At 42.5% G+C, this 12,478-nt stretch overlaps 1 protein-coding gene across 2 annotated transcripts in view; it reads left to right on the top strand.

Annotated features, from left to right (window-relative positions):
- AOPEP (aminopeptidase O (putative)) overlaps positions 1-12,478 on the top strand; it is a 318,679-nt gene that overhangs the window by 30,661 nt on the left and 275,540 nt on the right. For both annotated transcript variants that reach the window (XM_007448285.1, XM_007448286.1), the window contains exon 3: positions 12,235-12,388. In XM_007448285.1, coding sequence (XP_007448347.1) covers positions 12,235-12,388 — 154 coding nt within the window. The remainder of the gene's footprint in view (positions 1-12,234; positions 12,389-12,478) is intronic.

The following is a 12,478-nucleotide window of genomic DNA, read 5'->3' on the forward strand; positions in this document are numbered from 1 at the left end:
GCCGGTCGGCACCGATCCTCTGTGCGGGAATCTCTCCGCTTTGCCCTCCGCACCCCTGTTGCTGTGCTGTCCTCCGCGGCTCCGAAGCTCCCCGCTCCGCCTCACGCAATCTCTGCCCGCGAAGGGGCTTCCTAGTGTGTGGAGACCTTTCCTCCGTCACAGCTCCCTCCCACTGGTGCAGGTGCCGTCCCTATTCTTTTGTCTCTTTTTAATTAATTTTTTCTTTTGCCCTACCCAGATACGTGGGGAGTTTCTTGCCTTTTGGGAGGTCTGAGGTCTTCTGCCAGCATTCAGTAGGTGTTCTGTAGGAGTTGTTCCACATGTAGTTGTATTTCTGGTGTATTTGTGGGGAGGAAGGTGATCTCCGCGTCTTACTCCTCCGCCATCTTTCCACCGCCCCCCTACTAACTAACTCTTTACAGAAAAAAAGTCTTCTGATCCTTTCAACATCTGTCTGTTTACCTATCCTTTTGAAGATTACCATCAAAAATTAAAACAAGAATTGACTTTAACATTTTCGTGGAAAATGTTCATACCTCCAACAGTGTATCTGTGGATTTTTTTCCCGAATTTCCAATTCAGGGCATAGTTATAATAAAGTAGATAATAATTGGGATTTGCTTATATACAACTTTATATGATACCATAGAGCAGACTTTACCAATTCAAACTGAGAGAGGATAGAGCTACACCAGAAGAAAGAACTTTATGCTAATACTGCACGCCTCCTGCAGCCCACAGCTGGGGTTTATCAGAGTACAATCAGGCAAGAGTATTAACAACGCTCTTTGCCAGGCCCAAAATGGCTGTTCTGAGGATGGAATAATATCTCCAAATGTGTCTGCACTCCTTAGAGAAAAAGGGTGTATGTGGATACAAGATGCTACCACTTCCTTCCCAAGTCATGTTTTCTAGACGATTGGTCTCATAGGACCTCCGCTCTGTTGTGCACAAAGATTGGTCTCATAGGACCTCCGCTCTGTTGTGCACAATGCCCTTTAAAACTAAGAGCTGTCATTGAAAACATGAGCAGCAAAACCCAACCCGCAAGTCACAGTTTCCATCACAGTGACACGTCAACCTGATTAGTACATTTGCCAGGCACCAGCTGATTTCCCGAAAGAAGAAAAGCACCTGGGAGCAGCATAATGTAATGAGGCAGATAATAGTGACAGAAATGATAACAACCCTTGGGCAGGGGATGGAAATCAGACAGTGGACCTCCGAGTTCTCACTACATGAGGGAAATCATTCCTCCTGACTTTTTTTTTTTTTTTTTTTTTTTTGCGGTATCCGGCCTCTCACTGTCGTGGCCTCTCCCATTGCGGAGCACAGGCTCCGGACGCGCAGGCTCAGCGGCCATGGCTCACGGGCCCAGCCGCTCCGCGGCATGTGGGATCTTCCCGGACCGGGGCACGAACCCGTGTCCCCTGCATCGGCCGGCGGACTCTCAACCACTGCGCCACCAGGGAAGCCCCCTCCTGGCTCTTTTTTAAGAAGAAGGCTAATGGTTTAGACGGTAGTGTGATGACCATCATAAGAATCTTAGTAGCTGAGAAATCACTATCCTTTTTCTCAATAAGGCTAAGTCAAGGCCGTAGATTTAGATTGACTTATTTAGCTCCTTTATTATATAACTTCCCCAGCATCATGTCATTTGGGCAGACCGAAACGTTAGCCTGTGTGTTACTGTCAGCCTATATTCCCTGCCAAAATGTAGCTAAACTATTAAGCACAGAGACCCAACGTCCAGTACAGTGTTTTGTATATAACAGGTGCTCAATACCTATTTGTTGAATAAATGTGTTCTCTGTAATCAGACAGAAGTAATAGGTTCATGGAAGAAGCATTTAAAACCACTACTGATAGTAACAAAAGTGATTTCAGCGTCATTCCTTTAGTTTTGCCTCTGATTAGAGTTTATGCCTTTTCTCCAGGCTCAGTATATTTTGAAAGGAAAAAATTGGTGTAGTACATGCTTATATCCCCCAATTTGGTAATTTTGTTGTTGTTGTTTAATTTTGTTTTATTTTCACAGAGTCTAATTTAGTGTCTACTTCCTAGAAAATTAAAACATTCCACTTATGTTTTTCATGGGAAGCCTCAAGTAAATGAACAAGACTGACTAATTTAAGCTCCTTCCAAATATAGGAGAAAAAGCATATGAACAAGTGAAAGGTGTTAAAAACTATTTGTGCCTTTGCTTAGGGTCTGATTTCATTTTTCTATGTAAAAGTAGGAGACTGTAGACATTACCTCATCCTGGGCAAAATGCTACTCTCTGGCCTGCCCAACTGACCAGCTCCCTGACGTTCTCTCTCTTGATTTCGTGTGGGAAATTCCAGGGAAAAGCCAAGATTTCAGGGTTCGTACCCTCGTGTGCAATTGAAAGCCAACCTTTCTTTCCTCTTGATGGCTCAAAATGAGCAATACTACTATTTAGACTGCTTCCACAGTATGAGACCAGGAATTACGTATAAGGAAATGGTAAATTAAAAGACATTAGGAATGGTCATGATTAAGTGTTTTCACAAAGAGAGAATGCAAAGTAGAGAGAGCTCCTTGTTTCTTGAACTGAGGAAACTTTATTCTGGGCTAGTATACGTACATGTGTTTCAAGGGGTAGGAGTACAGAGTGAATGCATCTTTTCTCTCTAGAAAGCTACTGTTGATTGAGGACTGTGTTCTGCTCTGTTACATCCCTCATAAGGTCTCACATAATGCCTTGCACTTTCTAAATCTTTGTCAGTTCATTCTTTTGTTTGTGATTTGCTTTTTGTCTAGTTCTTGCTTGCCCTCCTAGAGTTGCACTTACCATATTTGGCAAATGGGGAAGTCATCGTGCTTTCTTTTGGATAATGATGATTCTGGCAGGCATGTGTATACCCATTCTTGTTGCTATGGATTTTTTTTTTTTAATTTATTTTTGGCTGTGTTGGGTTTTCGCTGCTGTGTACGGGCTTTCTCTAGTTGCGGCGAGCGAGGGCTACTCTTCGTTGCAGTGTGTGGGCTTCTCATTACGGTGGCTTCTTATTGCGGAGTATGGGCGGGCTCTAGGCGTGCGGGCTTCAGTAGTTGCGGCATGCGGGCTCAGTAGTTGTGGCTCACGGGCTCTAGAGCACAGGCTCAGTAGTTGTGGCGCACGGGCTTAGTTGCTCCGTGGCATGTGGGGTCTTCCCGGACCAGGGCTTGAACCCGTGTCCCCTGCATTGGCTGGTGGATTCTCAACCACTGAGCCACCAGGGAAGGCCCCTGGATTTTTGTTTTAGGCTTGACATTCATGGATTTTCTCAAGTGAGTAAAGTACTAAAGCACACTTGTGACCATCTGGCACAGAATGATTTGGTGTCCAGTTTGCTGATCCACTTCGTATTTAAGTTTAAGGGGAACTAGGTTATCCACAGCATAGGGCAGAGTGCAGGTGAGACTTGGCATAACTAGCCTGGTGAAATGTATTCCTTTAGGTATTCCATTCGCCACGAGGGAAAACCTCAAAACCTGTGGAGGTGCTTGTGTTCTGGGTTCAGTAGGTGGCACTCTTCTATCTGGTTCACGAGAATGATCTTGAAGGTCATTCTCTCCTGGGTCTCCTGTGCCATAAGCAGTACCATGTTGCCAGGAAAGGAAACCTGAAGCCTTGCCAGGTGGCATCAGTGCCTGAGAAGTGGTGGCATGATCTGGCACATGGCCCTGGTCAGGCAGTGCTGGTGCATACCAGCCCAGGGCGTCTTACTGTCTCCTTTGTTGTGGTGCCAGTTCTTGCCCTTGAACAACAGTGGAAAAGGACTAACAAAAGGCAGTCATGCCATGGGTATTCAGGAGGGTGGTACTAGCTCATAAAACCAGAACGTGTAGACTCAGCATCTAAAAAGTAGTGAAAGAAAAAAGCTGGGGTTTGCTGAAAGCCCCAAGCACTAGAGAAAGAAGCCGAAAGAGGAAGAGCAACCCCAACCGGGAGCTTTACCTACCTTGTTATGTATCTATTATATTTATTATAATAAATATATAAAAATATATAATAAAAACATTATATATAGTGTGTCTACATACACTTATAAATTCATGTTCCTATATATACATGCTCTTGTATATACCATCAAGCATTTTAAATTTGTAATACAGAGATGTTCCAAAATAATGAAATAGCTTGACATATGGACTAGTTTGGGCAGGAAGTTCTGAAATTAAGAATAGTGGCTAGAGAAAGAAACAAGCTTGAGGTAGGAAAGAAGCAGGCACTACAGAAGAATTGAGTAAAGAAATATATGTAAATAAAAGCATGTATCAATTTGGTGTTTCCAATTGCTTCATGCTGTTTGTCTAACCTACAGTGGAAGAGTTTAAAAGATAAAGTGGATGCTTTAAATAGGGAGAATTTAAGTGCCTTTTTAATTTTCAGTGAAACAATAACTCTTTAAAAACAAGAAATTTTGTGAGATGCTTAACTCTGCAAAGATAAATCATCTGCTTTTGCCTCCGTGGAAGCAGAGTGTTTTTGTGTGCTGTGGCTGTGCCTTTAGTGTGAGTTGAGTGAATATGTCCAAGACTCCCCTAAGAATAGTATGATGATGTTCCATAAATTTTGTATTTAATTTACTATTAGCAGGCATGATCGATGTGTAGAAACAACTACGGTATCTTGATTTTTTTTCCCTTAAAATTTTTTTCTTTTTGTAAGAACAATTTCCTCAAATAATTAGCAAAATTTTTCACAGGTTTAGCATAAAAAGTTCTCTCTCTTCCCATGAACGGAATACTCCATCATGTTCTTCCTTTTTTCCTCTCCACTTTTCCTCCCCAGAAAGATAGAATCTTCAAGACAATTCATAAGACAGTTTTTTAGAATAGTATATGAAGAAAATAATTAAGGTAATTGTTTTAACACTCTCTAGTTATAAGGATTTTCAAAACTTACAATTTGAGAAATTACCCACCTCAAATTCTTATGGTACTTGCAAAACACACAATCATCTTTAAGGAGAATTTCAGTCCTGTTTTTTTTTTTTTTTTTTTTTTTTTTTTTTTGCGGTACGCGGGCCTCTCACTGTTGTGGCCTCTCCCGTTGCGGAGCACAGGCTCCGGACGCGCAGGCTCAGCGGCCATGGCTCACGGGCCCAGCCGCTCCGCGGCATGTGGGATCTTCCCGGACCGGGGCACGAACCCGTGTCCCCTGCATCGGCAGGTGGACTCTCAACCACTGCGCCACCAGGGAAGCCCCTTCAGTCCTGTTTTGAAGACGAAAATGTCTATTTGGATCTTGTAGCAGCTGCTAGCACAATTATAAGAACAGTATTTGTTTTATCTGTCTTACTGGTGAGACAATTGAAGTATAAGAATTTTCTCTCCTAAACACGTTCCAGTTAGAGGAGGTGGCATAGAGGCTTTCAGGATCTTTATGAGGAGGCCCAGAAGGGAGGCGAACTGGTGGCTGCTCAAGCCTGCACAGTTAGGGAGCGCCTCTTCCTCTGGGCCCCTTCCTACCGCCCCTCTCCCCATGCATCTTGCTAATGAATCCTGGCCTGGCCGTGAAATCATGTGCAGAGGAAGAACTCTGGGTTAATTCAAGCACAGGATGTTCTCTTTGCTTTGCAGCTGGTGTAGCAAGGGAGTCTAGGGCAAGTGGATTAAATCAAAAAGGAAAATGAAGGCATTCACTGTCTATTTCATCGAGGATGGCTCATTTAAAGTAAACACCATTTAAATAGTCTCCAAATGGCCCATTCTATATGAAGTCATACAGGATGCCCCCTTTGGGCTGTCATTCTCCTTTAAATGGATCGCTTTGTGTGCACAGTGTTTTAATGCCATTCAACCTTAAACCCCATATGTGGGCCTCATCGGGCCACAGGCTTCAGTGCACATGTGGCAGCCATACCTTCGACATTCTTAGTCTCTGCCTCCAGAAAGTCAGCCCAAGCAACAGGGGGAGGCAGCTGTAAAGATGACAGCAGTTAACATTTCTTCACCACTTACTATGTGCCAATTACTATGCCTAGAGATTTCTATCAATATATATGTTATCTAACTTAATCCTCACATGATGCTGTGAGGTAGAGACTGTGATTATTCCCTTGTTATAGATGAGGAATCTGATGCATGGAGAGATTAAGCAATGTGCCCAGACTGGTAAGTGTGGATCAGGGAATTGAACCCTTGCAATCAGATTCCAGAGCTGGAACTCAGTCAGTGGATACATTCAAGAGGAATAAACTCTCGTCAATTCTCCTTTCGAGGTCGACTTATTCCAAACAATAGATAATCCAGAAGTTATTTCTCTTTATCTTTGGAATGCACCGCTCTGCTTTCTGGGGGCAGTATTCCCACCTTGTTATTTGCATTTTTTTGCAGTCTGGTTTGAGGTGAGGTCAGCTACTTCCTGAGCAGCTACCTCCCTGTAGCAGTGCGCTGTCTTCATGCAAGATTGGACTCAGTGGAATAATCCGTGAACAGACAACGGAAAAGAGACTTTGCTACCAAATGAGGATACTAGACAGGCCCTCATAGTAATCAACTAGCAAGAGCCTCCCCAGAGCCCTGGAAGCATTCAGTTGTCACAGCACTGGCTCCAGATTTACCCAGGGTCAGGCAAGAAGCCCACTGGACTGGACCTTTGAGAAGCTTCTGAGAAGAGTCCAGCTAGGGTCTTTGGGAAGTGGGTTCCTGGCCAGTTCTTATGTGGCCCAGCCTAGTGATGATCTGCCCCTCTTTGACTTGTTTGGTAGCCTAGAAAACTTTTTTACTTTAAAAGCCTGACGTATGAAACAGTTTCTTCCATATGAGCTCCACTAAGTAGAGAAATCTAAAAAAAAAAAAAAGTCTTGAGGGCTGTGTAGGAGAAAATCATTTTGAACATTTAGAATATGGGTTTGGGGGATGTTTTCAATACATTTCCCCCTCAAATCCTTTTCTTTCTATTATTTAACTTCCTGAGAAGACTGTGGAGAGAGCATGGCAGTTCTAAAACACTTTTGCTGGACTTGACTCAGGTTCTCTTATCACTTTTGCTATCTCACTCCCAAACTCTAGGTCATTTTAAGATTTCTGACTTTTATAAATTGCTAATCTCATTCCAGTCCCCTGCCACACCCCTCTGTGGCTTTCAGTGCCCTCCCCACATCACCTTGAGGGTACAGACATTCTGATAAAGGTGCTGGGACATGGTGTGATTGGGCACTCTGTGTGGATTCTCCATGACCATGTGCAGGCATCTAACAGATACCTCTTATTCCATTAGCAGTGTTCTTTCTTGAAAGTAGTTTCAATTCCTGCTATTTCCACAAGTTTCATCTTGTCCCTGTGCTAGATGGATGGTACAAGAACTAGAGGGGCAACAAAAAAAAAGCTCAAAAGTTCAAAGCAGAACATAGGGAGAAAGCCTATTGTGCATAGTGTTTCATTCTTCTTTTCCCCCTAAGCTTTATTGAGATATAATTGACGTGTAACATTATGTAAGTTTAAGATGTTCAATGTGATGATTTGATATATGTATATATTGCAAAATGACCTCAATAAGGTCTCTCTCTCTATATATCTATATATCTCTCTATATAGATATATATAGATATATATGTGTGTGTGTGTGTGTGTGTGTGTGTGTGTGTGTGTGTGTGTGTGGTGAGGACCTTTAAGATCTACTCTCTTAGCAACTTTCAAATGTACAATATTGTTAACTGTAGTCACCATGGTGTACATTACATCCTCAGAACTGATTCATCTTATAACTGGAGGTTAGTACTCTTTGAACGCGTTCACCCATTTCCTCCCCATCTGCCCTCTACCTACCACCCTCGGCAGCCACCAATCTACTTTCTCTATAATTTTTTTTTTTTCTGTTAGATTCCACATGTAAGTGAGGTCATACGGTATTTGTCTTTTTCTGTCTGATTTATTTCACTTAGCATAATGCCGTCAAGGTACATCCATGTTGTTGCAAATGGCAGGATTTTCTTCTTTTTTTATGAATGAATAATATTCCTCTGTGAGTGCATGTGTGTATCACATTTTCTCTATCCATTCCTCTGTCATTTGGGGCTTAGGTTGTTTCCATGTCTTGGCTATTATGAATAATTCTGCAATGAACATGGGGTGCATCTATCTTTGAGATAAGTGATTTCATTTCCTTCAGGTATATACCCAGAAGTAGACTTTATTCTACAGGTTCCCTTTGAACCTGTGTTGGATCATCTGTCTTCCTCTTACTTGGTTTGCTACCTCCTTTTGAAGCTTTTTTTTTTTTTTTTTTTTTGCGGTATGCGGGCCCCTCACTGTTGTGGCCTCTCCCGTTGCGGAGCACAGGCTCCGGACGCGCAGGCTCAGCGGCCATGGCTCACGGGCCCAGCTGCTCCGCGGCATGTGGGATCTTCCCGGACCGGGGCACGAACCCGTGTCCCCTGCATCGGCAGGCGGACTCCCAACCACTGCGCCACCAGGGAAGCCCTGAAGCATATTTTACATACTCTAGTAGCTTCCAGAGAATAGAATGTGTGGGGGGTGAATTGTTTTTGAAACGTTACGTGTCTGAAAATGTCCTTATTGTATGTGATTTTTGTTTTCTCTCTCTTTTTGGAAGCTTGTAGGATCTTGTCTTTATCCTCAGGGTTCTAAATTTCATAATGATGCATCATGATGTGGCTGGATTTGTATCCAGTGTCCTGGGTATTGTGTGCCCTTTCAATCTGAAAACTCATGGTCCCTTAACTTTGGGGAAATTTTCTCGAATTTCTTAGCTGACGATTTTCTCCCTTCTATTTCCTCTGTTGTCTTTTTTCTGGAGCTTCTATTACTTGGATACTGGGCCTTCTGAACTGCTCTTCTATTTTTCCCTCATGTTTTTGTCTCTTTTTTTCTTTCTAGGGAGATTTCCTCAGCTTTATATCCCATCTTACTCCTTTTAATTTTTTTCTTTCCTTCTATCCTTAATTCTCTTTACTTTCAAGTCCTCTTTTTAAATCTTATACTGTTCTTGTTTCAGCACTGCAATAAATTCTCTGAACTTTCAATGTGGATCTGTTTGGTGTTTTTTGAAGTTTTCTTCTTCTTGCATGGTCACTGTCCTCCAAGTTGCTTGTTTCTGTTTGTTTGGGTCTCTCAGTTTTGCATTAGGGGCTTTCTAAAGATGCCTGAAGTTCCTTGATTTGTCTGTAGGTGTTTGAGGGTAGGGGACTAAAATGCTGATTGGAGCACTGAGTGAACACATAAGGCTTGTCATCTGTAAGTTTCATCATAGGCTGATCATAGGGAACCTCCAATGTCAATATCCTTCTCTTGGGTTGGTCAGGTTTTTTCATTTTCCTGCCTGGAGGTAAAAACCTGGTTGTCAGCATTTTGGGAACCAAATAAGGGGAAATAGCTGATGGTCTCAGTATCTGATATGCATATGTTCATCTAATCCCATTCAGTTTGCCTTCAACTATGCCATTCTCCCCCTAGAGGCCCTCTCTTATTCTCTAGAAAATAAACCTCCAGTTATTTGCTGGTGTGTGTGTGGGGGGGGGGGGGGGGATGGGATAAATTTCAAGAGATGGCTCTGCTCTTTAGAAACCTGGGTAACTTACTGAGGTATACTTTTTGATGGGGATGGGCAGATAGTCCAGGTGTGGGGAGTAGGGGAAGCCGTCCAGGGATCTGAGCCCTTCTTAGTCATCCAGCCTGTCCTGCTGAGTTTAGTACTTCTTGTACTCCCAGCCTTTTGGGGGCATCTGGGGGATACAATGAGGTGAATCTTGTCTTTCCCATAGCTAGCTTAGGATTCAGGGCTGCCATGTCATTCGCCACTCTTCCCACCTGCATTCTGGCTTCCAATATTTTGCGGTAATTGTCTCCTATACTTTCTCCTTGTTCCTTTTGGTTTAAGCCTTTAAAAAAATCCCTTTACTGTCCTTTAATTGGGTTTTGGGAGAAAGCAATTTATGTCCTTTACCCATTTTTTAACTAGGATTATATGTTTTCTTGCTATTGAGTTGTATGAGTTCCTTATATTTTTTGGATATTAGCTCCTTATCAGATAAGTGTTCAATCTTCCATTTTTACCTGAAATCCTCACTATTGCTGTTTATTTACTGAACCCCTAAGAGTCTGAAGTTTTAAAAGGAAGGTTCGATGGCCCATGTTAAACACTCCAAGATATGTTTCAGAGAAAGAATGACCAGACCACAGCCCTTTGACCAAGAGAGTCTTGTTATTTAAAATTTCTCTTTTAAACCTAGGATATTCAAAACATTTAGTTCTTTACCCATACCTTCTTTCCTTTTCTTCTATCTCCACCTCCCCCCACCCAACTTGTGCCAGCTCTCACTGTGTTGTTCAGTCCAAATTGAAGTTCTTCATGGAGCAGCTACAGGGAGACATCAGGTTGCCAGTGAGGTAGTTATGAGAAAGTAGAAACATTAGGGAGGTGGGTGCAGTACAGCATGTCACGTCACATCCATGTCAGGTTTTTATCAAGACTGCTGGGATTGTCTCTGCCTTCTTCTTACTGGCTTGGGATCACAGCAGCCGTTTTCTTCAAAGCTGTGGTTTTCCTTCAAGCCCAGAAGAAGCTACGCACGTCATCAGGTTGTCCCCAGCATCACTGGATTTGGTTGTCTCTTTAAAGAGGAGCATACCTTCAGCTTCTTAGTCAGCTGTGGAGGAAGTGATCTCAAGAGTGGCCATTCTGATTCTAGAACCAGGATCAAACTTACGAGCAAGTTTGAGAGAATGGCTGCCTCTGTAATGGGTTTCCAGCAGCATGCCCTTCTACATTTCTTCTTTAAGTATCTCCTCTAATAGCTTCCATTTATTTATTCAAACTTGATATCATGTTTATTTTGTCATTGTTTCCTATTTAAAATTTTGTTTTTTATCAGAGAAGTTCTGTCATGTGTTTCTTTGGATCTAAGTTGGTAGAGTTTCAGAGGGTAATAAATAATGACCCCACTAACCTTCCGAAGTTCAGAATTAGTTGAGAGACAAAAATCCAAGCATATGGAGAGCAAAATCTAACCTATTACTGATTTTTACTGGTAAAGCACTTTAAAAAATGTCATTAGAGGTCTGCTGGTCAATATAGGCCTGGTAATATTTCTACCCTGAATTTGACATCTTATTCACTCATTGACCAAGTTGGATGACCACAGGCCACTCTATAAGTGTTTAACCCTCAAAAACTTAAAACAAGAAAGAAAAGAATAGCTCCTCAAAAGGAGTCAGTAAGGGGTGGAAAGAGAGGCTAAGGGTGTTACTCTAGTGGAAGTTCCCCCCATGGGAACATGAAAGTGGAGAACTGTGTTCTATAATGTGAGGTGATACCAAATCCCTGAAGACACACCATTAATTTATAGCAGATGCTCAGAAAAAATAATATATTAAATCAGGTTGAGCGATACATTGAGATTTATTTCAGTAACATTAAAATCATTTTCCCATCTTAGAAGAAAGGAAGCATAGTGTTATAAGTTTAGTCATTTGTTCCTTTGGTTAAAAAACCTTCTTTATGGTTTGGACTAAGTGGAGGGTATACCTTTGGCTGTGGTAGGGAGCCCCAGCTACAAATTCCAGCCCTGTTACAAACTAGCTGGGAGTCCTTGGCTCCCCTGAACACCTGTAGACCTGTTTTTCATCTGCTTAATGAGGAATTGGGACCACCCCAATACATTAACAGATAAAAAGGGTGAGGGATAAGACTGAACTTCCATAGATAAATAGTTTCAGGGTTGGGACTAAAATCCAGATACTTTCCTTCCCTAGTCTCATTGTTTTTTACTGTATGCATTTTAGATTGACTTGAACTGAATTTAGACAAAGTAGTTTGGCAGCACAGAAGCGATCATTCATTTGTTCATTCACTCATTCATTCATTCATTCAACACAGCATCTTCTTTTTTATGCCAAGTACCGTGCTAGGCAATACGGATGAGCCGAGTCCTTGACTTCATAGCAGCGTACAACCTCTGTCCTTACGCATTTGCAGCTATTAGTGGCCACCTCGACCACCCTTCATTTATAGCCTCACTTGAAGGGCTTCAAACTGATCCCTGGAAGAGATCCAGATCTCCTTGGCTGTCTTGAATACATCATCCCTGTTTTGCTTTCCCTGAGACCTAGAATAATGCCCCCACAGTTGACATGACCCGCCTCCAAGAATCTCATCCCAGCTTAGCACACAAGCTCTTCAAGTGACTAAAGAGAAAAATTACAGAGTAAGGTCTAGGACCATACATTGGCCTCACTATGTTTTCCTCTTTCTGTTTATAGGATGCTCAAGTTGGCATTACTACGTAACCATGCCAATGCCAGCCTCCACCTTCACAATTGCAGTAGGATCCTGGACAGAAGCGAAGCCAGAGATCTGCTCATCAGATGATCTGGCAACAGAGGGATCCTTCTCACCTTTCGAGGCTGACTTCAGGTTTGTACTTGGGAACTTGATGAAAAACAAACACTTGAGGGAGCAGTATGATGCATTTATTCCAAGCCCTGGGAATGTGAGTCATTCCTG

The sequence above is a fragment of the Lipotes vexillifer genome, unplaced genomic scaffold, assembly GCF_000442215.2.
Source record: "Lipotes vexillifer unplaced genomic scaffold, Lipotes_vexillifer_v1.1 scaffold252, whole genome shotgun sequence".
Lineage (NCBI taxonomy): Eukaryota > Metazoa > Chordata > Mammalia > Artiodactyla > Lipotidae > Lipotes > Lipotes vexillifer.